This window comes from Oncorhynchus masou, chromosome 10, assembly GCF_036934945.1.
Source record: "Oncorhynchus masou masou isolate Uvic2021 chromosome 10, UVic_Omas_1.1, whole genome shotgun sequence".
Lineage (NCBI taxonomy): Eukaryota > Metazoa > Chordata > Actinopteri > Salmoniformes > Salmonidae > Oncorhynchus > Oncorhynchus masou.
Genome location: NC_088221.1, coordinates 38,632,767 through 38,657,468, shown reverse-complemented (window position 1 = coordinate 38,657,468; position 24,702 = coordinate 38,632,767). Strand labels below are relative to the sequence as shown.

The 24,702-nt window shown below is 45.4% G+C and overlaps 1 protein-coding gene across 3 annotated transcripts in view; it reads right to left on the bottom strand.

The window, feature by feature from the left end:
- Positions 1 to 24,702, bottom strand: part of LOC135547593 (voltage-dependent L-type calcium channel subunit beta-4-like) — a 73,726-nt gene that overhangs the window by 15,983 nt on the left and 33,041 nt on the right. For 2 of the 3 annotated variants that reach the window (XM_064976736.1, XM_064976733.1), the window contains 4 exons: positions 11,491 to 11,610; positions 11,120 to 11,242; positions 1,819 to 1,949; positions 79 to 155 (listed from right to left, as the gene is read on the bottom strand). In XM_064976736.1, coding sequence (XP_064832808.1) covers positions 79 to 155; positions 1,819 to 1,949; positions 11,120 to 11,242; positions 11,491 to 11,610 — 451 coding nt within the window. The remainder of the gene's footprint in view (positions 1 to 78; positions 156 to 1,818; positions 1,950 to 11,119; positions 11,243 to 11,490; positions 11,611 to 24,702) is intronic. The other variant, XM_064976735.1, reaches the window with a different exon arrangement.

The window sequence follows — 24,702 nt, the reverse complement described above, 5'->3', positions numbered from 1 at the left end:
AATTCTGACAAATGGGTAGGGAGGCGCTCGACCTGGAGAGACGCTCTTCCCCTAATAGGCTTCTGTCTGGAGGCTCACCTGCAGAGGGAGGGTTGGATTTGAACCCGCCTGAAACCATGTCTCCTTGACTGGAGGAGGAATTCCCACTGGACTTACTGCAAGGCACAAAGGATAATAGACAGAGATAGAGAGAAGAAACATTAATGTGGAACACAGACAGATCATCCATCACGGGAGTCCCACACAACTCCCATCCTCAGGAGAAACAGGGTGAATAACAGAGTTCTCTGTCTTTAATCAGTCATTTTATTGTTACTTTAGACATCCTTGGTGTTTTAATGTTATTTAATTATTCTGTTATTGCCTTTTGCTTGTTTTTATCTCTTTCATTTTATTATTTGTTACTGTAAAGTTTGTAACAGTTTTAAATGCACTTCTAAACTAAAGTTTGATTTGTGTCCATGTTGAATATTTAGCATTAGAACAGAATGGTCTACCAGTAGAATGGATGAATACTATAAATACATTCTAGAATAGATGAGTATTGACAACACATTGTTCCAGGAATTGTGATAACAAAGGGGCTGTGATTAAAGAGGCTAATATATAATTTATGAGCAGTGATTGTCTTGGAGATAATATCTATCGAGGCACTATGTGAGATGACATACCCACTGTTTTACCACAATTGTTACATAACGTAACCCTCAGCAACATGAGGCCAACGCTGAAGTGTCCTTTAAAGTAGACAACAAAGAGTTAAAACAGAGCTGAATGACTCAATAGTGGGAGAATGACTATTCTCTCTGTCATAGTCGGCAATGAGGAAACTTATATAAGATGATGCATATCATCTCTTTCATATTAGTGTCACCAATATGTTATTATGAGTAAACCACCCTAGTTACAGCAGAGCCACACCTGGAGTAGGTGGCCTCTCATCAGACCCACCCATGTCGCTTTCCCTTTTCAGTAACCTTTTATAATACTTTTACAAATGCTTAATAAAGTCGTTTATAAATAGTTGATTAATGCTTATTCAGGACATTTCTTAGAAACAGTTATCCCCTCTCCAACCCACAACCCACCCTCAACACCCCAACCAACCCCCCCAGACCCTAAACTCACCCTCCAACACAGCCCCTCTACCCAACCAACACCGCCAACCCCTAAACCCACCCTCCAAAACACAGCCCCTCCACCCAACCAACCCCCCCACACCCTGAACCCACCCTCAACACCCCAACCAACCCCCCCAGACCCTAAACTCACCCTCCAACACAGCCCCTCTACCCAACCAACACCGCCAACCCCTAAACCCACCCTCCAAAACACAGCCCCTCCACCCAACCAACCCCCCCACACCCTGAACCCACCCTCCAACACAGCCCCTTCACCCGACCAAACCCCTCCAGACCCTAAACCGACCCTCCAACACAGCCCCTCAACCCATCCAACCAACCCCCAGCCCCTAAACCCACCTTCCAACACAGCCCCTCCACCTATCCAACCAACCCCCAGCCCCTAAACCCACCTTCCAACACAGCCCCTCCACCTATCCAACCAACCCCCAGCCCCTAAACCCACCTTCCAACACAGCCCCTCCACCTATCCAACCAACCCCCCAGCCCCTAAACCCACCTTCCAACACAGCCCCTCCACACAACCAAACCCCCCAGACCCTAAACCCACCCTCCAACACAGCCCCTCCACCCAACAAAACCCTCCCAGCACCAGCCCATTTGCCCAAACAAGCCCACCCACTCAGTAAACTTCTCACCCCTCAGCCCCTGCCCAGCCCCCCAACCAGGGCCTTACCCGTAAGAGCGTGTACCTCTCTTCTGCTCCTGCTGTAGACGGATGTTCTCTAGTTTCAGAGGGCTGGGGATGAATCCGATCTCACAGCCCTCCTTCACCAGCCGGCCAATCCACCAGTCATTACTGTACTTCTGTAGTGGACAAGACAACATTAAACAACACAATGAGTGAAGTGAGTGTGTGTGTGTGTGTTTGTTATACACTGACATGTACACTCATTGCTGTACGTCTGTGGTGGACAAGACAACACAAAACAACAGAACAGAAGACAGTGTGCAAACTCCACATAAAAATACACACTAAATCAAATCAAATTTATTTATATAGCCCTTCGTACATCAGCTGATATCTCAAAGTGCTGTACAGAAACCCAGCCTAAAACCCCAAACAGCAAGCAATGCAGGTGTAGAAGCACGGTGGTTAGGAAAAACTCCCTAGAAAGGCCAAAACCTAGGAAGAAACCTAGAGAGGAACAAGGCTATGTGGGGTGGCCAGTCCTCTTCTGGCCACCCCTCTTCACACTATATGTGGCTGTGGGCAAAGCAACACAAAGTGAATGTCTTAGAACAGAAGTGTGTAACAATTCATAGACATAAAGTCAGGACCGGCTCTAGCCTTTTGGGGGCCTGTCATGCCAAATAGTGTCCCCCTCTGCGTCACAATGGGATTCAATGAGTTCTAGCTTCTGTTACTAGGTCTGTTGCTCGAACTTGCAACATGAATTTGAACACTTTGAACATCTGTCAACGATGGCTTTACAGTGGTGGGGTGTTGGACTGATCTTGTTGATCATGTACATACCTGCTACAAACAGACTAAATGATGAAAATGCTACTGGCAGCAAAACCCAATACAGCAGAGAGTTCCTACTACAATGCAACTCAAACACAAACGCGATGGATATCCCAATGACCCATCTAATCCCTGACTGTCTGCGAGTGGATTACAAACCCAAATGCAAACGTAGAAAACATGGGGCAATCAGACAAAGAGTTAAAAAATTAAAGAACAAATTTCCCTTCCCACCACCTTGCTGATCAATGCCCTGTCACTGAGGGTTAAACTGGATGAGCTGTCAGCGAATTTTCGCTTCCAACACGAATACTGGGAGGCCTGTTTGCTGGCGTTTACTGAGACTTGGCTGGATAACATAGTCCCGGACAGGGAAATGGAGCCGGCTTCACTCTGGTCAGAGCGGACCGTGATCTGAGCATCACAGGGAACATCATGATGGGGGTGTCTGCCTGTTTGTCAGGGACCAGTGGTGTAAATGGATCCTGGTAAGAGAGAGACTCTGAAACCCTCGACATTGAACTGCTTTCTGTGTCACTGTGACCCTACTATCTGCCTGTGAGTTCCCTCAATTGTTTGTTACCGTGGTGTACATTCAACCTAAAGCTGATATAGCAAAAGCATCAGGGATTATTTATAATCTGTCACAGAAACTGGAATCTATCTCGCCAGACGCACTCACATTTATTTTAGGGGATTTTAACAACTGTACTTTGCACAAAGTCCTGTGCACATACTAACAGTATGTGAAATGTCACACTAGGAAAAATAAGACTCTTGGCTTGGGCTCTGGGACAATACCGAATGCGTTTTCTGCCACCACCAGACCTCCCCTGGGGACATCAGACCACAATGTGGTCTACCTCAGGCCAACCTACTGTCGCCTCCTGGAGAGGTAGAAACCCACAGTTAAAACTACCTCCGGCCAACCTACTGTCGGCTCCTGGAGAGGGAGAAACCCACAGTTAAAACTACCTCAGACCAACCTACTGTCGCCTCCTGGAGAGGGAGAAACCCACAGTTAAAACTACCTCAGGCCAACCTACTGTCGCCTCCTGGAGAGGGAGAAACCCACAGTTAAAACTACCTCAGGCCAACCTACTGTCGCCTCCTGGAGAGGGAGAAACCCACAGTTAAAACTACCTCAGGCCAACCTACTGTCGCCTCCTGGAGAGGGAGAAACCCACAGTTAAAACTACCTCAGGCCAACCTACTGTCAGCTCCTGGAGAGGGAGGAACCCACAGTTAAAACTACCTCAGGCCAACCTACTGTCGCCTCCTGGAGAGGGAGAAACCCACAGTTAAAACTACCTCAGGCCAACCTACTGTCGCCTCCTGGAGAGGGAGAAACCCACAGTTAAAACTACCTCAGGCCAACCTACTGTCGCCTCCTGGAGAGGGAGAAACCCACAGTTAAAACTACCTCAGGCCAACCTACTGTCGCCTCCTGGAGAGGGAGAAACCCACAGTTAAAACTACCTCAGGCCAACCTACTGTCGCCTCCTGGAGAGGGAGAAACCCACAGTTAAAACTACCTCAGGCCAACCCACTGTCGTTTCCTGGAGAGGGAGAAACCCACAGTTAAAACTACCTCAAGCCAACCTACTGTCGCCTCCTGGAGAGGGAGAAACCCACAGTTAAAACTACCTCAGGCCAACCTACTGTCGCCTCCTGGAGAGGGAGAAACCCACAGTTAAAACTACCTCAGGCCAACCTACTGTCGCCTCCTGGAGAGGGAGAAACCCACAGTTAAAACTACCTCAGGCCAACCTACTGTCAGCTCCTGGAGAGGGAGGAACCCACAGTTAAAACTACCTCAGGCCAACCTACTGTCGCCTCCTGGAGAGGGAGAAACCCACAGTTAAAACTACCTCCGGCCAACCTACTGTCGCCTCCTGGAGAGGGAGAAACCCACAGTTAAAACTACCTCAGGCCAACCTACTGTCGCCTCCTGGAGAGGGAGAAACCCACAGTTAAAACTACCTCCGGCCAACCTACTGGCTCCTGGAGAGGGAGGAACCCACAGTTAAAACTGTCCAGATCTGGAATGACAACAGTATCACTTGTCTCCAGGGGTGTTTTGACTGTACAATGTGGGAGGCATCTGGTCTCCAGGGGTGTTTTGACTGTACAATGTGGGAGGTATCTGGTCTCCAGGGGTGTTTTGACTGTACATTGTGGGAGGTATCTGGTCTCCAGGGGTGTTTTGACTACATTGTGGGAGGTATCTGGTCTCCAGGGGTGTTTTGACTGTACAATGTGGGAGGTATCTGGTCTCCAGGGGTGTTTTGACTGTACAATGTGGGAGGTATCTGGTCTCCAGGGGTGTTTTGACTACAATGTGGGAGGTATCTGGTCTCCAGGGGTGTTTTGACTGTACAATGTGGGAGGTATCTGGTCTCCAGGGGTGTTTTGACTGTACAATGTGGGAGGTATCTGGTCTCCAGGGGTGTTTTGACTGTACATTGTGGGAGGTATCTGGTCTCCAGGGGTGTTTTGACTACATTGTGGGAGGTATCTGGTCTCCAAGGGTGTTTTGGCTGTACATTGTGGGGGTCTCCAGGGGTGTTTTGACTGTACAATGTGGGAGGTATTTGAGGACAGCAGCACTGATCTCGATGAACTCACAGATGTTGTTTCAGACTTCTGTAAACTTCTGTGTTGTCAATTGTGCCTACTAAAACCTGAAAAATCTTCTCTAACTATAAGCCTTGGGTATCAAAAAATCTAAAATCACTACTTAATAGGAAGAAGGCAGTTTATGCTAGGGGTGATAGACAGGCTTTAAGAGATGTACAATGTGAGATCAGTTTATGCTAGGGGTGATAGACAGGCTTTAAGAGATGTACAATGTGAGATCAGTTTATGCTGAGGGTGATAGACAGGCTTTAAGAGATGTACAATGTGAGATCAGTTTATGCTAGGGGTGATAGACAGGCTTTAAGAGATGTACAATGTGAGATCAAAAGACAGATACTGGTGGACAAGGAGGCATACAAGCAAAGGGTGGTGAGGACCCTCTCCTCAGGAAACTCAAGGGTGGCCTGGCAAGGTATTAAATCCATGTCTAGTGCCCCCCACATAGGCAGGGGAAAACCCAGTGCTGACCTTGGGAGACATGAGGGCCAGAACATGGTTAATGAACTGAATGTTTTCTTCTCAAGATTTGATTCAGACAACTTTATGTCAGAGGTAAACCCAATGGAAGCATCATTACAAATGTTTGAGAGGTTTGTTGTTAAACAGGATGATGTTTTGAAGTTGTTCAGGGAATGTAACGCACACAAAAGCCCAGGCAAAATAAATGGACATGTGTTAAAGCACCGTGCTAAACAATTGGCTAGTGTTTTTACAGACATTTTCCAATCCTCGCTTGACCAGCAACACGTGCCAGTATTGTGGAAAAAGTCAATAATTATACCCATTCCTAAAGCATCTAATCCCTCTGTGCTGAATGACTACCGCCCCTGTCGCCTTGACATCCTTAGTAATGAAACGCCTTGAGAAAATTATGAAAAGTCATGTTCTCAGCACCACCTAGAAGCTCCTCGACCCATTTCAGTTTGCCTATCAGCCCAGCAGAGAAGTTGATGATGCCATTCTTACTCTCCTCAACATGGTCTATAGACATCGAGAGGGTACCAAATCCCATGTCAGGGTTTTGTTTGTAGGACTTTTCTTCTTCCTTCAACACAATCCAGCCTTACATTCTGGCACAGAGACTAATTCAGGAATTCTCCATTGATGGGGGGCTGGTTTTGTGGCTGTTGGACTTCCTGAGCCTGATGACACTGCCTTGATCAGCCTGTTGCATGATGAAAAACAAGGAACACCATGGCCCGGTCCTAAATAGAGTGGTGTGATGAATCACACATCTATCAGAGGTCAGAACATAGAGATTGTAGAGGAATACAGATATCTGGGTGTCCTCTTGGATGATAAGCTTCAGTGGAGTAAATGTACAGACGTGATCTACAAAAAGGGTCAACAGAGCCTGTACTTTCTCAAAAAAAAGCTGGGATCTTTTAAATGTTGACTGTCCTATACTGACTCTGTTTTACAAATTTTTATTATCACCACAGCAAGCAGAGTCAAACAGACAGGCCTGGATGAGATCTTTAAGGTCAGTGCCCTCCGCAATGCTCACAAAATCATTTTAGACACATGCCACCCCCTGTACCCGGACCGCATAAATGCTTGCTCAGGGCCTCCTGAGTGGCGCAGTGTTCTAAGGCACTACATCGCAGTGCTAGCTGCGTTACTACAGATCCTGGTTAGATACCGGGCTTTGCCGCAGTCGGCCGTGAACAGGAGAACCATGAGGCGACGCACAAATGGCCCAACGTCGTCCAGGTTAGGGAAGGTTTGGCTGGATCTTGTTTGGCCGGTCCTTGTCCCATCACGCTCTGGCTACTACTGTGGCGGGCTGGGTGCATGCATGCTGACACGGTCGCTAGGTGTACGGTGTTTCCCCTGACACATTTGTGCGGCTGGCTTCCAGGGTTAAGCGTGCAGTGTGTCAAGAAGCAGTGCGGCTTGGCGGGGAAGTGTTTCAGAGGACGCATGGTTCTCGACTTTTGCGTCTCCCGAGTCCATACGGGAGTTGAAGCAATGGGACAAGACTGTAACTACAAACTGGAATTGTGGAGAAAAATGGGGTAAAATAAATACAAAAAAATAAATGCTTGCTCAGTCCGCGCAAAATTATTACCTCAGAATTGCTCTCCAAGGACAGTGTTTTTGACAGTGACAATCTGCTGACGACCTGCTTCAGAGGACTGAAAAGACTGGAAAGAGCACACTCTTTCTTGACTATGTATTTGTCTTTTTGGGGTGGCAGGTAGCCTAGTGGTTAGAGGATTGGGCCACTAACCAAAAGGTTGCTGGATCGAATCCCCGAGCTGATAAGGTCATTCTGCCCCTGAACAAGGCAATTCTTATTTACAATGAAGGCCTGCCAGGGAAAAGTGGGTTACACTGTTACACTGTTCCCTGGCAGGCCGTCATTGTAAATAAGAATTTGTTCTTAACTGACTTGACTACATTTAAATACAGTGGGGCAAAAAAGTATTTAGTCAGCCACCAATTGTGCAAGTTCTCCCACTTAAAAAGATGAGAGAGGCCTGTAATTTTCATCATAGGTACACTTCAACTATTACAGACAAAATGAGAAAAAACTATCCAGAAAATCACATTGTAGGATTTTTAATGATTTTATTTGCAAATTATGGTGGAAAATAAGTATTTGGTCAATAACAAAAGTTTATCTCAATACTTTGTTATATACCCTTTGTTGGCAATGACAGAGGTCAAACGTTTTCTGTAAGTCTTCACAAGGTTTTCACACACTGTTGCTGGTATTTTGGCCCATTCCTCCATGCAGATCTCCTCTAGAGCAGTGATGTTTTGGGGCTGTTGCTGGGCAACACGGACTTTCAACTCCCTCCAAAGATTTTCTATGGGGTTGAGATCTGGAGACTGGCTAGGCCACTCCAGGACCTTGAAATGCTTCTTACGAAGCCACTCCTTCGTTGCCCGGGCGGTGTGTTTGGGATCATTGTCATGCTGAAAGACCCAGCCACGTTTCATCTTCAATGCTCTTGCTGATGGAAGGAGGTTTTCACTCAAAATCTCACGATACATGGCCCCATTCCTTCTTTCCTTTACACGGATCAGTCGTCCTGGTCCCTTTGCAGAAAAACAGCCCCAAGTGGAGGAAATCTCATCACTGAATCTCTCGCTCCGTACTCAAGACCTCTATCTGCAAACCATGACAGATAAGTTTGAGACCGAAAAGAGCAAGTGTGACACTCATGTGTCCAAAATCAGTACTCTAAGCGCTCAAGTGGACTCTGCAATGCAGCAGAATACCACCCTTAGGTACCATCTGGAGGAAATCCAGAATGGTCACGCTCTACAGCGTGACTACCAATCCAAGCAACCGGAGCCCTGTAATCACAGGAGTAAAGACGATAGGTTTCAGACCTTGCCTCCCTCATGTGTCCCTCAGTCTTCTCCTCTTGGCCATTCGGCACAGAGTAATATTGCGCCTCTTGGCCAACAACAACAAGGCTTGGCTTCTCCTCTTGGCCTTTCGGCCCCAATCTCTCCACAGGATGAAGCCAACCCTCTCCGCTCGCTTGGCACGGAATACCTTGACAAACTCATCAAGAATTTCCCCACCTTTGACCCCGTTCCAGGTCAGCCAAACGATACTGAGACGTTCCTAGCTGACATAGAGGACGCGTTGGATGGCTACACAAACGCTACGGGTTGTGACAGGGTTTACCTGTTGAAGCGAACATTGAATAGACACGTGACAAGGTTCATTAGTCTACAACAGCAACACGTGCTAAATGACTAGGCAAAACTTGCCACTGCTTTGAAATTAGAATTCAGTTGTTCTACGACTCGCAAAATCAGGCCTATTACTGTTGTGTCATCGGCAAACTTAATGATGGTGTTGGAGTCGTGCCTGGCCGCGCAGTCATGAGTGAATAGGGAGTATAGGAGGGGACAGAGCACGCATCCCTGAGGGCCCCCTGTGTTGCGGATCAGCGTGGCGGATGTCTTGTTACCTACCCTTACCACCTGGGAGCAGCCCGTCAGGAAGTCCAGGATCCAGTTGCAGAGGGAGGAGTTTAGTCCCAAAGTCCTTAGCTTATTGATGAGCTTTGAGGGCCCTATGGTGTTGAACGCTGAGATGTAGTCAATGAATAGCGTTCTCGCATAGGTGTTTCTTTGGTCCAGGTGGGAAAGGGCAGTGTGGAGTGCAATAGAGATTGCATAATCTGTGGATCTGTTGGGGCGATATGCAAATTGGAGTGGGTCTAGGGTTTCTGGGAGAATGGTGTTGATGTGAGCCATGACCAGCATTTTAAAGCACTTCATGGCTACAGACGTGAGTGCTCACGTGAGACGTGAGACGTGAGTGCTTACCTTAGTGTTCTTGGGCACAGGCACTATGGTGGTCTGCTTAAAACATGTTGGTATTACAGACTCAGTCAGGGACAGATTGAACATGTCAGTGAAGACACTTGCCAATTGGTCAGAGCATGCTCGCAGTACATGTCCTGGTAATCCGTCTGGCCTTGCGGCCTTGTGAATAGGTCTTACTCACATTGGCTGCGGAGAGCGTGAGCACAGTCTTCCGGAACAGCTGGTGCTCTCATGCATGTTTCAGTGTTATTTGCCTCAAAGAGAGCATAGAAGTAGTTTAGCTCGTCTGGTAGGGTCGTGTCACTGGGTAGCTCTCGGCTGTGCTTCCCTTGGTTTGCAAGCCCTGCCACATCCGACGAGCATCAGAGCCGGTGTAGTATGATTCAATCTTAGTCCCCACCAAGCGGGTGGAGAGAAATGACGGTGGACAGAAAAATGTACGCTTTAAAGTTAATTTCCTACAATTCTACACATTTTGTCATGTGGCCTAGCGAAAATGTTGCCGTTTCAAAGCAAGTTTTCTGCAGTTCTACACATTTTGCCATGGGGCGAAGAGACAATTGAGCAATTTATAACAAATGTGATGTCATTCTACTAATTTTGCCATTGGGAAGAGAGACATTATTGCAGTTTTAAAGCAAGTTTGCTTCCAGTATACACATTTTACCATGGGGTGGAGAGAAAATGTTGTAATTTTAAAGCTAATTTCCTGCAATTATACACATTTATACTTTTGGGTGTCAGGGAAAATGTATGGAGTAAATGTACATTATTTTCTTTAGAAATGTAGTGAAGTAAAAAAAAGGTTGTCAAAAATATAAATAGTAAAGTAAAGTACAGATACCCCCAAAACTACTGAAGTAGTACTTTAAAGTATTTTTACTCAAGTACTTTACACCACTGGTATTCAGACATGATTACTATACGTTTAGATAACTGGCTAGACTAACGTAACAATCTAAACAATGTTAGCTGACATGGGCTAACTGAGTGACAAAACAGGAGAAAAACTGAAAATTGCTGATGCACAACCACATTTAGATCTTGCACCTTTTGTATTCTACTATTCTAACTCTCAACAGCAAGTTGAAACCCTGACTGAGTTCCCCCCCCCAAAAATAAAGAAAAACATATTTTGGGTCGGGGCCCTCTTACAGCCGGTAGCCCTAGGCGAATGCTTATGTCACTTATGCCTAGAGCCGGCCCTGCATACAGTACACACTCTATGCAACTTTGAAAGTCAACACAAAACAACACAATGACTCAGAATAGAAAAGAAGAGTGTGTAAACTCCACAGACATACTAGGCTGTATACACACTCACTAGTCCATTGTTCTCGGATCTAAAACGGGACATGCATGATTGATATTGATTCATCCATAATGGCCCTTGAACAGATATGGCTTGCAGCAAACATAGGTTGTCTGAAATGGCACCCTATTCCCTATATAGTGCACTACTCTTGGGCTCCGGCCAAAAGTAGTTCACTACATAGGTAATAGAATGCCATTTCAGACACAGGCATAGCTGTAGCAGTAGGGTTGTTATGTACTGTACAGTATATTGTACCTCTTTAATGTGCAGGAAGTCCTTGGCATCGAAGGAGATGGCGGTTCCTGCCACAGGGACATCCTCATCCAGGGCTCCACAGTAACTGATGTTAGTCTTCACAGCAAAGGCCACGGCTTTGGCCTGAGACGATACAGGAAACACCATGTATAAGAAGAGTGCCTAGCCCAGCTAGATAAGCTCAACCATAACCCAGTGGGCAAAATGTTCTGCAAATATACCAGTTCTGGTTGTAATGTGGTTTTAATAATTAACTTAATTTCAACCAGCCTTGCCTACTGGGAACTTTCCAATGATAGGTTCAGAACAAGGCCCCTATGTGCCTAGTATAGCATAAGGCTCCACAGTGGAACACCCTGCAGGTGTCTCACCTTGGCCCTCTCCAGCTGTACAGCAGCCTGCTGCTCCTTCTCCAGCTTTCCGCCTGCCGGTTCCTCCTCCAAGGAGACATCTGAGTCCGATGGTCGGCTAGTGTAGGAGTCAGCTGAACCCTGCAGAGGGACCATATAACAGTCAGATAACAGTCAGGTACCAGGCAGACAACAGGCAGGAGAGAAGACAACAGTAAAATGATTGGCTAGTGTAGGAGTCAGCTGAACCCTGCAGAGGGACCATATAACAGTCAGATAACAGTCAGGTACCAGGCAGGCAACAGGCAGGAGAGAAGACAACAGTAAAATGATTGGCTAGTGTAGGAGTCAGCTGAACCCTGCAGAGGGACCATATACAGTGCCTTGCGAAAGTATTCGGCCCCCTTGAACTTTGCGACCTTTTGCCACATTTCAGGCTTCAAATATAAAGATATAAAACTGTATTTTTGTGTGAAGAATCAACAACAAGTGGGACACAATCATGAAGTGGAACGACATTTATTGGATATTTCAAACTTTTTTAACAAATCAAAAACTGAAAAATTGGGCGTGCAAAATTATTCCGCCCCTTTACTTTCAGTGCAGCAAACTCTCTCCAGAAGTTTAGTGAGGATCTCTGAATGATCCAATGTTGACCTAAATGACTAATGATGATAAATACAATCCATCTGTGTGTAATCAAGTCTCCGTATAAATGCACCTGCACTGTGATAGTCTCAGAGGTCCGTTAAAAGCACAGAGAGCATCATGAAGAACAAGGAACACACCAGGCAGGTCCGAGATACTGTTGTGAAGAAGTTTAAAGCCGGATTTGGATACAAAAAGATTTCCCAGGCTTTAAACATCCCAAGGAGCACTGTGCAAGCGATAATATTGAAATGGAAGGAGTATCAGACCACTGCAAATCTACCAAGACCTGGCCGTACCTCTAAACTTTCAGCTCATACAAGGAGAAGACTGATCAGAGATGCAGCCAAGAGGCCCATTATCACTCTGGATGAACTGCAGAGATCTACAGCTGAGGTGGGAGACTCTGTCCATAGGACAACAATCAGTCGTATATTGCACAAATCTGGCCTTTATGGAAGAGTGGCAAGAAGAAAGCCATTTCTTAAAGATATCCATAAAAAGTGCCGTTTAAAGTTTGCCACAAGCCACCTGGGAGACACACCAAACATGTGGAAGAAGGTGCTGTGGTCAGATGAAACCAAAATTGAAAACAGAGTTTTTAATGCAACAATGCAAAAATTATGTTTGGAACAAAAGCAACACAGCTCATAACCCAGGATGAACACACCATCCCCACTGTCAAACATGGACACTGGTGGCAGGAACATGGTTTGGGCCTGCTTTTCTTCAGAAGGGACAGGCTGAAGAATGGAGAAGATGGTTAAAATTGATGGGAAGATGGATGGAGCCAAATACAGGACCATTCTGGAAGAAAACCTGATGGAGTCTGCAAAAGACCTGAGACTGGGACGGAGATTTGTCTTCCAACAAGACAATGATCCAAAACATAAAGCAAAATCTACATTGGGATGGTTCAAAAATAAACATATCCAGGTGTTAGAATGGCCAAGTCAAAGTCCAGACCTGAATCCAATCGAGAATCTGTGGAAAGAACTGAAAACTGCTGTTCTTAAATGCTCTCCATTAAACCTCACTGAGCTCGAGCTGTTTTACGCAAGGAGGAATGGGAAAAAACCTTTCAGTCTCTCAATGTGGACAAAACTGATAGAGACATACCGGCGAGCTGAGATGAGACTTACAGCTGTAATCGCAGCAAAAGGTGATAGCGCTAGCAAAGTATTAACTAAAGGGGCTGTTCTGAATAATTTTGCACGCCCAATTTTTCAGTTTTTGATTTGTTAAAAAAGTTTGAAATATCCAATAAATGTCGACGGAAGGCCATTCCACTTCATGATTGTGTCCCACTTGTTGATTCTTCACAAAAAATACAGTTTTATATCTTTATATTTGAAGCCTGAAATGTGGCAAAAATGGGAAGGTCGCAAAGTTCAAGGGGAGTTCCCAATACTCTCGCAAGACACTGTAACAGTCAGACAACAGTCAGACAACAGTTAGATAATAGCCAGGCAACAAGACAACAGTAAAATGATTGGCTAGTGGCCGGAGGAGTCAGCTGAACCCTGCAGAGGGACAATATAACAGTCAGACAACAGTCAGACAACAGTTAGATAAATAGCCAGGCAACAAGACAACAGTAAAATGATTGGCTAGTGTAGGAAACTCAAACGCTGAAAAACAGAGCCCAACGATAACGGGCCAAGACATTTGTGACATTTGGCCCAGTCCAAACGAAAAAGATGACATATTTTTGCTGTCTGAACCAACATCTGTAGTTGTCATTGTTATTACCTTGCCGTCAGAGAGAGCGCTGAGGTATGTTTACCATGCTTGTCAGGTGTAACAGGTCATGAGGAATGTTTACCATGCTTACACAGATCAGTGGGGAATGTTTACCATGCTTACACAGGTCAGTGAGGAATGTTTACCATGCTTACACAGGACAGTGGGGAATGTTTATGCCATGCTTAACACAGGTCAGTGGGGAAAAATGCACTTTAGCCTTCACATAAAGCTTACAAAGGTCAGTGAGGAATGTTTACCATGCTTACACAGGTCAAAAATGTGGGGAATGTTTACCATGCTTACACAGGTCAGTGAGGAATGTTTAAAGTGCCATGCTTACACAGATCAGTGGGGAATGTTTACCATGCTTACACAGATCAGTGGGGAAAAAACCTTTACCATGCTTACACAGGTCAGTGGGGAATGTTTAACCATGCTTACACAGATCAGTGGGGAATGTTTACCATGCATACACAGGTTAGTGGGGAATGACAAATTTACCATGCTTACAGCACAGGTCAGTGGGGAATGTTCCCGGAAGGAGATTACTACAGTCATACGACCGGTGTGGAGGGAGATGTGGCCTTGGAACGACTGAACACAGGTCAGTGGGGAATGTTTGAAGTAGAGACAGAGGAAACAGGAGGGATAGCAGACATTAAACAGGTCACATGACAGAAACATCAGTGGGGAATGTTTACCAATTAATAGCTTACAACAGGTCAGTGAGGAATGTTTGGGGAGAGAACTACCATGCTTACACAGGTAGTGGGGAATGTTTACCAAAACAACAGCTACACAGATCAGTGGGGGAATGTTTACCATGCTTACACAGGTCAGTGGGGAATGTCATGTTCCATGCTTACACAGGTCTCGTGGGGAATGTTCCGCCATGTCTATCAAGGCACTGCAGGTCAGTGGGGAATGGACCGGAAAGGTTTACCATGCTTACACAGGTCAGTGATGAATGTTTACTGGACATGCTTACACAGGTCAGTGAGGAATGTTTACCATGCTTACACAGGTCAGTGAGCCGGCGGAATGTTTATGCCATGCTTACACAGGTCAGTGGGGAATGTTTCAAACCATGCTTACACAGGTCAGTGAGGAATGTTTAGAGGATCCATGCTTACACAGGTCAGTGAGGAATGTTTACCATGCTTACACAGGTCAGTGAGAATGTTTGGATCCATGCTTACACAGGTCAGTGAGGAATCAAAAACCCGTTTCCTTAAAGTCCTGATGCTTACACAGGTCAGTGGTAAGGAATGTTGCGCTCCTGGATGCTTGGGCACAGGAACACCACATCACACTGGGGAATGTTTACCATGGGCTTACACAGGTCAGTGAGGAATGTTTATCCATGCTTACACAGGTCAGTGAGGAATGTTTACCATGCTTACACAGGTCAGTGGGGAATGTTTGCCATGCTCCCTGGATCTCAGGTCAGTGGGGTCCGGATGCCGCTGGGTCCATGCTTACATTCTTCTGTCATGTACTTGAGGAATGTTTACCATGCTTTTAACACAGGTCAATGAAAAACAGGAATGGCATAAATCCTCTTCCAACGTAGTCAATGGAACAAAAAGAACGTTAGAATAATGCAGGATGCACCTGCCAGGCAGACTCCACAGGATCAAGGTGAAGAATGTTTACCATGCTTATCAAAAACACAAACAAGGTCAAAGTGGGAATGTTTACCATGCTAATAGAGGGGGAAGAGGTCAGTGGGAAGGGAATGAGCTAGTTAGGGGATGCTTAACAGGTCTGAAGAATGAGGAATGTTTACCATGCTTACACAGGTCAGTGAAGGAATGGACAGGAACAGACATAACAAGACAGGTCAGTGCTCTGGGAGATGAAACCAACATTGAACTTTTTGGCAACAATGCAAAACGTTATGTTTGGCGTAAAAGCAACACAGCTCATAATGTTTAACACACCATCCCCACTGTCAAACATGATGGTGGCAGCATCATGGTGTGGGCCTGCTTTTCTTCAGCAGGGACAGGTCAGTGGGGGGAATGTTTACCATGCTTACAGGTCAGTGAGGAATGAAAACCATGCTTACACAGGTCAGACTGGGAGGAATTTGTCTTCCAACAAGACAATGATCCAAAACAGGTCTACATGGGGAATGGTTTAAACATATCCAGGTGTTAGAATGCTTACAGCTCGAGCTGTTTTGCAAGGAGGAATGGAAAAAATTTCACAGGTGAATCTGTGAAAGGAAAACTGCTGTTCACAGCTGAGGGAATGTTTACCATGCTTACACAGGTCAGTGAGGAATGTTTACCATGCTTACACAGGTATTAACAAAGTGGGGAATAATTTTGCACACCCATTTTTCAGTTTTTGATTTGTTACAAAAGTGAAATATCCAATGTTTACCATTGTTCCACAGGTCAGTGAATGTTTACCATGCTTTACACAGGTCAGTGAAGGAATGTGTACCAAAAGCTTACAAAGGTCAAGTGGGAATGTTTACACTGTAACATGACAACAGTTACACAGGTCAGTGGGGAACAAGACAACAGTAAAATGATTGGCTAGTGTAGGAGTCAGCTGAACCCTGCAGAGGGACAATATAACAGTCAGTGGGGAATGTTTACCATGCTTACACAGGTCAGTGGGGAATGTTTACCATGCTTACACAGGTCAGTGGGGAATGTGACATATTTTTGCTGTCTGAACACAGGTCAGTGAGGAATGTTTACCATGCTTACACAGGTCAGTGAGGAATGTTTACCATGCTTACACAGGTCAGTGGGGAATGTTTACCATGCTTACACAGGTCAGTGGGGAATGTTTACCATGCTTACACAGGTCAGTGGGGAATGTTTACCATGCTTACACAGGTCAGTGAGGAATGTTTACCATGCTTACACAGGTCAGTGAGGAATGTTTACCATGCTTACACAGGTCAGTGGGGAATGTTTACCATGCTTACACAGGTCAGTGAGGAATGTTTACCATGCTTACACAGGTCAGTGGGGAATGTTTACCATGCTTACACAGGTCAGTGGGGAATGTTTACCATGCTTACACAGGTCAGTGAGGAATGTTTACCATGCTTACACAGGTCAGTGAGGAATGTTTACCATGCTTACACAGGTCAGTGAGGAATGTTTACCATGCTTACACAGGTCAGTGGGGAATGTTTACCATGCTTACACAGGTCAGTGAGGAATGTTTACCATGCTTACACAGGTCAGTGGGGAATGTTTACCATGCTTACACAGGTCAGTGAGGAATGTTTACCATGCTTACACAGGTCAGTGGGGAATGTTTACCATGCTTACACAGGTCAGTGAGGAATGTTTACCATGCTTACACAGGTCAGTGGGGAATGTTTACCATGCTTACACAGGTCAGTGGGGAATGTTTACCATGCTTACACAGGTCAGTGGGGAATGTTTACCATGCTTACACAGGTCAGTGAGGAATGTTTACCATGCTTACACAGGTCAGTGAGGAATGTTTACCATGCTTACACAGGTCAGTGGGGAATGTTTACCATGCTTACACAGGTCAGTGAGGAATGTTTACCATGCTTACACAGGTCAGTGAGGAATGTTTACCATGCTTACACAGGTCAGTGGGGAATGTTTACCATGCTTACACAGGTCAGTGGGGAATGTTTACCATGCTTACACAGGTCAGTGGGGAATGTTTACCATGCTTACACAGGTCAGTGAGGAATGTTTACCATGCTTACACAGGTCAGTGAGGAATGTTTACCATGCTTACACAGGTCAGTGAGGAATGTTTACCATGCTTACACAGGTCAGTGGGGAATGTTTACCATGCTTACACAGGTCAGTGGGGAATGTTTACCATGCTTACACAGGTCAGTGAGGAATGTTTACCATGCTTACACAGGTCAGTGGGGAATGTTTACCATGCTTACACAGGTCAGTGGGGAATGTTTACCATGCTTACACAGGTCAGTGAGGAATGTTTACCATGCTTACACAGGTCAGTGAGGAATGTTTACCATGCTTACACAGGTCAGTGAGGAATGTTTACCATGCTTACACAGGTCAGTGAGGAATGTTTACCATGCTTACACAGGTCAGTGAGGAATGTTTACCATGCTTACACAGGTCAGTGAGGAATGTTTACCATGCTTACACAGGTCAGTGAGGAATGTTTACCATGGTCAGTGAGGAATGTTTACACAGGTCAGTGAGGAATGTTTACCATGCTTACACAGGTCAGTGAGGAATGTTTACCATGCTTACACAGGTCAGTGAGGAATGTTTACCATGCTTACACAGGTCAGTGGGGAATGTTTAGGTCAGTGAGGAATGTTTACCATGCTTACACAGGTCAGTGAGGAATGTTTACCATGCTTACACAGGTCAGTGGGGAATGTTTACCATGCTTACACAGGTCAGTGAGGAATGTTTACCATGCTTACACAGGTCAGTGAGGAATGTTTACCATGCTTACACAGGTCAGTGGGGAATGTTGACCATGCTTACACAGGTCAGTGAGGAATGTTTACCATGCTTACACAGGTCAGTGAGGAATGTTTACCATGCTTACACAGGTCAGTGAGGAATGTTTACCATGCTTACACAGGTCAGTGAGGAATGTTTACCATGCTTACACAGCTGTGTCATCACTATGAAAGCTGTAATCCTGAACAGATAAAAGGCTATATGGTTACCCTACACTATTTTGATTTGTTTATTTAACTAAGTCAGTTAAGAACTCTTATTTACAATGACGGCCTACCCCGGCCAAACCCTAACCCGGCCGATAGTGCGCCACCCTATGGGACTCCCAATGACGGCCTACCCCAGCCAAACCCTAACCCGGCCGATAGTGCGCCACCCTATGGGACTCCCAATCACGGCCGGATGTGATACAGCCTGGAATCGAACCAGAGTCTGTAGTGACGCCTCTTGCACTGAGATGCAGTGCCTTAGACCACTGCACCACTCAGGAGCCCATGTTCTAATATTGTCAGAATGTACTGAGCACTGAGTGAAGGTGGCTATGATAGGACTGCAGTCAGGTGCTACAGAGGTGGAGTCCGTACGTTGCGTGGGCGGGAATATGCCTCTCCAGGCGGGATCACAGGGACCCTGATTAAAGCTGGTGAGCCGGGAGACACAACTCACAAATATAGGAATGTTTTTGAAGCCCACAGCTGGCGAGCGGTGAGCAACCCAGCCGATCTTAGTTGAAGTGATCACATTGGAAACCACATTAAGTGGAGAGAGAGTGGGAATAAAGAGAGACTGGCTGGATCAATACTGCATGAGAAGGAACTGAACAGTGAGATAGACACAAACAGAGAAAGAGAGGAGACAGAGAGAGAGAGAAAGAGACATAAAGAGAGTGAAAGACAGAGAGACAGAAAGACAGTGAGAACGAGAGACAGAGAGAGAGTGAAGGAGAGAGAGACAAAGAGAGAGAGAGAGACAGAAAGAGAGTGAAAGACAGAGAGACAGAAAGACAGTGAGAACAAGAGACAGAGAGAGAGCGAAGGAGAGAGAGACAAAGAGAGAGAGAGAGAAAGAAAGAGAGACAGACAGAAAGAGAGAGAGAGAGAGAGAGAGAGAGACATATATTTCCCTCAGATTACACAGACCCACAAAGAATTCAAAAACAAATCTCAGACTGAAGGGAGCAGAGTGGACTAGCATTAGAACTGTGAGTGAGTTACAGGGTAGATGACCAGTTAAACCACCATGACGTACAGTATAGTGTGGTTGGTCATTACAACTTCTACTAGATTCACTGGAAGCAGCAGTGGGATTCATTCATCTAAAAGGTTCAAAGAAAGCTTGGTCAACGTTTGTTGCCTTTTTAGGCCCGGTGCAACCAGGTTAATCAACCTTCAAGGGGATTGTTCCTTTTGTGTGGGATCTTTTGATTCCTGGATCAAAGTAGTCTATTGCTAATGTATTCAATAGTCCTTTCTCAGAAGAGCACAGGTCTGATTAGAATGAGACAATAAGAGAGACAGAGAGAGAGTGGGGCAGAGAGAGGGGAGGGAGAGCGTGAAAGAGAGAGCGAAAGAGAGAGCGAAAGAGAGAGCGAGAGAGGGAGGGAGGGAGAGCAAGCAAAAGAGAGAGGGGGGAAAAAGAGAGACAGAGACAGAGAGATAGTGTGTCGCGGTCTCTGTCTCCCTGGGTGGAGGTGGATACGGTGGCTGGGTCCCCCACCCAGCCTCAGGCAGAGCCAGTCTAATGTCATTACGATCAGAAGAGCTGCCCCCAGATGCCACACACAACACACACACACCACCCTTTCTCTTATTACTGAGTCAATGGCGGGTGGGAGAGTTCCCCGGTACAACACCCACTCACTCAGTCAGAGTGGAAAAGACGGAACGAGAAAGTGTGAAGTGGAGATAGAGGAAGCTATAGGGACAGACTGAACATAAATAGAAAGTAGGGGCTGAAAAGTGGGATAGGGACAGAAAGAGAAGGGAAAAGAGGTAGAAAGGCAAAGAGGGGGATATTGAGAGAGTGGAAAGAGAGGAGAGAGAGGTGGGGTGAGACAGGGATGCAGCCCCACCCTCTTCAACATATTGAAGTCGGAAGTTAACATACACCTTAGCCAAATACATTTAAACTCAGTTCTTCACAATTCCTGACATTTAATCCTAGTATAAATTCCCTGTTTTAGGTCAGTTAGGATAACCACTTTATTTTAAGAATGTGAAATGTCAGAATAAAAGAGACAATGATTTTTTTCAGCTTTTATTTCTGTGGGTCAGAAGTTTACATACACTCAATTAGTACTTGGTAGCATTGCCTTTAAATTGTTTAACTTGGGTAAAATGTTTCGGGTAGCCTTCCACAAGCTTCCAACAATAAGTTAGGTGAATTTTGGCCCATTCCTCCTGACAGAGCTGGTGTAACTGAGTCAGGTTTGTAGGCCTCCTTGCTCGCACACGCTTTTTCAGTTCTGTCCACATATTTTCTATAGGATTGAGGTCAGGGCTTTGTGATGGCCACTCCAAAACCTTCCCCAACCAGAAACCATGGATTGATGGCAGCATTCGCGCAAAACTGAAAGTGCGAACCACTGCTTTTAATCAGGGCAAGGCGACTGGAAACATAACCGAATACAAACAGTGTAGCTATTCTCTCCGCAAGGCAATCATACAAGCTAAGCGTCAGTATAAAGACAAAGTAGAGTCGCAATTCAACGGCTCGGACACTAGAGGTATTTGGCAGGGTCTACAGTCAATCACGGACTACAAAAAGAAAACCAGCCCCGTCGCGGACCAGGATGTCTTGCTCCTAGACAAACTAAAAACGTCTTTGCTCGCTTTGACACGGCCCACTACCAACACCTGTGGGCTCTCCTTCACTGCAGCCAACGTGAGTAAAACACAGCCTACAGTGGTAGGCTTGATTATCAAACAACGACGAGACGGCCTATAGGGAGGAGGTCAGGGCCCTCGGAGTGTGGTGTCCAGCATCTTCACAAGGTCCTTTGCTCCAAAGTACGTTCATCTCTAGGAGACAGAACGCGTCTCCTTCCTGAGCGGTATGACAGCTATGTGGTCCATGGTGTTTATACTTGCGTACTATTGTTTGTACAGATGAATGTGGTACCTTCAGGCGTATGGAAATTGCTCCCAAGAATGAACCTGACTTGTGGAGGTCTACAAATGTTTTTCTGAGGTCTTGGCTGATTTCTTTTGATTTTCCCATGATGTCAAGCAAAGAGGCACTGAGTTTGAAGGAAGGCCTTGAAATACATCCACAGGTACACCTCCAATTGATTCAAATGATGTCAATTAGCCTATCAGAAGCTTCTAAAGCCATGACATAATTTTCTGTAATTTTCCAAGCTGTTTAAAGGCACAGTCAACTTAGTGTATGTAAACTTCTGACCCACTGGAATTGTGATATAAGTGAAATAATCTGTCTGTAAACAATTGTTGGAAAAATGACTTGTGTCGTACACAAAGTAGATGTCCTAACCGACTTGCCAAAACTATAATTTGTTAACAAGACATTTGTGTAGTGGTTGAAAAACTAGTGTTAATGACTCCAACATAACTGTATCAACTAATTGGCGAGGGAACTAGAACAGTCCGCAGCACCCAGCCTCCCCCTACTAGAATCTGAAGTCAAATGTCCACTGTTTGCTGATGATCTGGTGCTTCTTTCACCAACCAAGGAGGGCCTACAGCAGCACCTAGATCTTCTGCACAGATTCTGTCAGACCTGGGGCCTGACAGTAAATCTCAGTAAGACCAAAATAATGGTGTTCAAAAAAAAGGTCTAGTTACAAGGACCACAAATACAAATTCCATCTAGACACCATTGCCAGAAAGGCCTTCTACACCATCAAAAGGAACATAAAATTCAACATACCAATTAGGAAGGATCTGGCAAAAAATACTGGAATCAGTTATAGAACCCATTTCTCTTCATGGTTGTGAGGTCTGGGGTCCGTTCACCAACCAAGAATTCACAAAATGAGACAAACAGAAAAATTGAGACTCTGCATGCAGAATTCTGCAAAAATATCCTCTGTGTACAACGTAAAACACCAAATAATGCACGCAGAGCAGATTTAGGACGATACCCACTAATTATCAAAATCCAGAAAGAGCTGTTCAATTCTACAACCACCTAAAAGGAAGCGATTCCCAAACCTTCCATAACAAAGCCATTGCCTACAGAGAGATGAACCTGGAGAAGAGTCCCCTAAGCAAGCTGGTCCTGGGGATCTGTTCACAAACGCAAACAGGCCCCACAGAGCCCCAGGAAAGCAACACAATTAGACCCAACCAAATCATGAGAAAAAAAAGATAATTACTTGACACATTGGAAAGAATTAACAAAAAAACAGAGCAAACTAGAATGCTATTTGGCCCTAAACAGAGAGTACACAGTGGCAGAATACCTGACCGCCGTGACTGTCCCAAACTTAAGGAAAGCTTTGACTATGTACCGACTCAGTGAGCATAGCCTTGCAATTGAGAAAGGCCATCGTAGGCAGACCTGGCTCTCAAGAGAAGGCAGGCTATGTGCACACTGCCCACAAAATGAGGTGGAAACTGAGCTGCACTTCCTAACCTCCTGCCAAATGTATGACCATATTAGAGACACATATTTCCCTCAGATTACATAGATCCACAAAGACTTCGAAAACAAGCTCAATTTTGATAAACTCTCATATCTACTGGGTGAAATACCACAGTGTGCCATTACAGCAGCAAGATGTGTGACCTGTTGCCACAAGAAAAGGTCAACCAGTGAAGAACAAGCACCATTGTAAATACAACCAATATTTATGTTTATTTATTTTCCCTTTTGTACTTTAACTAGTTGCACATTGTTACAACACTGTATATAGACATAATATGACATTTAAAACGTCTTTATTCTTCAGGAACTTCTGTGAGTTTAATGTTCACTGTTAATTGTTATTGTTTATTTCACTTTAGTTTATTATCTACTTCATTTGCTTTGCTTTGGCAATGTTAACATAGGTTTCCCATGCCAGTAAAAACCCTTGAATTGAGAGATAGAGACAGACACATAAAGAGGGACACAGAGAGAGAGACAGACAGATAAAGAGGGACAGAGAGAATTAGAGAGACAGTCAGATAAAGAGGGACAGAGAGAGAGAGACAGACAGATAAAGAGGGAGAGAGAGAGACAGACAGATAAGGAGGGACAGAGAGAGAGAGACAGACAGATAAAGAGGGACAGAGAGAGAGACAGACAGATAAAGAGGGACAGAGAGACAGACAGACAGATAAAAAGGGACAGAGAGAGACAGACAGATAAAGAGGGACAGATAAAGAGAGAGAGACAGACAGATAAAGAGGGACAGGACAGACAGATAAAGAGGGACAGAGAGAGAGACAGACAGATAAAGAGGGACAGAGAGAGAGAGACAGACAGATAAAAAGGGACAGAGAGAGACAGACAGATAAAGAGGGACAGAGAGAGAGAGACAGACAGATAAAGAGGGAGTGAGAGAGACAGACAGATAGAGGGACAGAGAGAGAGACAGACAGATAAAGAGGGACAGAGAGAGAGAGACAGACAGATAAAGAGGGACAGAGAGAGAGAGACAGACAGATAAAGAGGGACAGAGAGAGAGAGACAGAGAGAGACAGACAGATAAAGAGGGACAGAGAGAGAGAGACAGACAGATAAAGAGTGGGACAGAGAGAGAGACAGACAGATAAAGAGGGACAGAGAGAGAGAGACAGACAGATAAAGAGGGACAGAGAGAGAGACAGACAGATAAAGAGGGACAGAGAGAGAGAGACAGACAGATAAAGAGGGACAGAGAGAGAGAGACAGAAAAAGACTAAAAGCAGCACAGCGAAGCCCCAAATGCCAGAACACAGCACATGCCTGCTGTGAGGGGGTGGATGATTCTGAGGGGAGCCGAGGGGACTCGTATTTCAGGCCTCCTGACGAAGTTGCTGCAAGGCATCAGCGGTGGCGGTGACGATGATCAGCTCAGTTTGCAGTCACAAAGACAACTGATATAACTCAGTTCTGGGTCACGATGTGTCTACTGTGACGTGTAATGTTGCTAAGGAGAAGACAAGGCACACATCCTACCTCTAGACAACACGATCATAATGACACGTAATAAGTTACTCATTATGCCCTAGGCAGGGTTTAATCTGTGCAGATACTGAGCAGACAACTACTGATTAACACTGGCTGTCTGTCCAGTTGGCCTATCACATTGTAGGCTACTGTACTGGACTGTAAGACTCACAGGCCCCATAGCATCAGCATCACCATCAGTCACTCGTCAACCCCTGCCCCTTGACCCCAGTCAGTCATGTGACCACATTACATGTTACATAAGGACAGCAGGCTG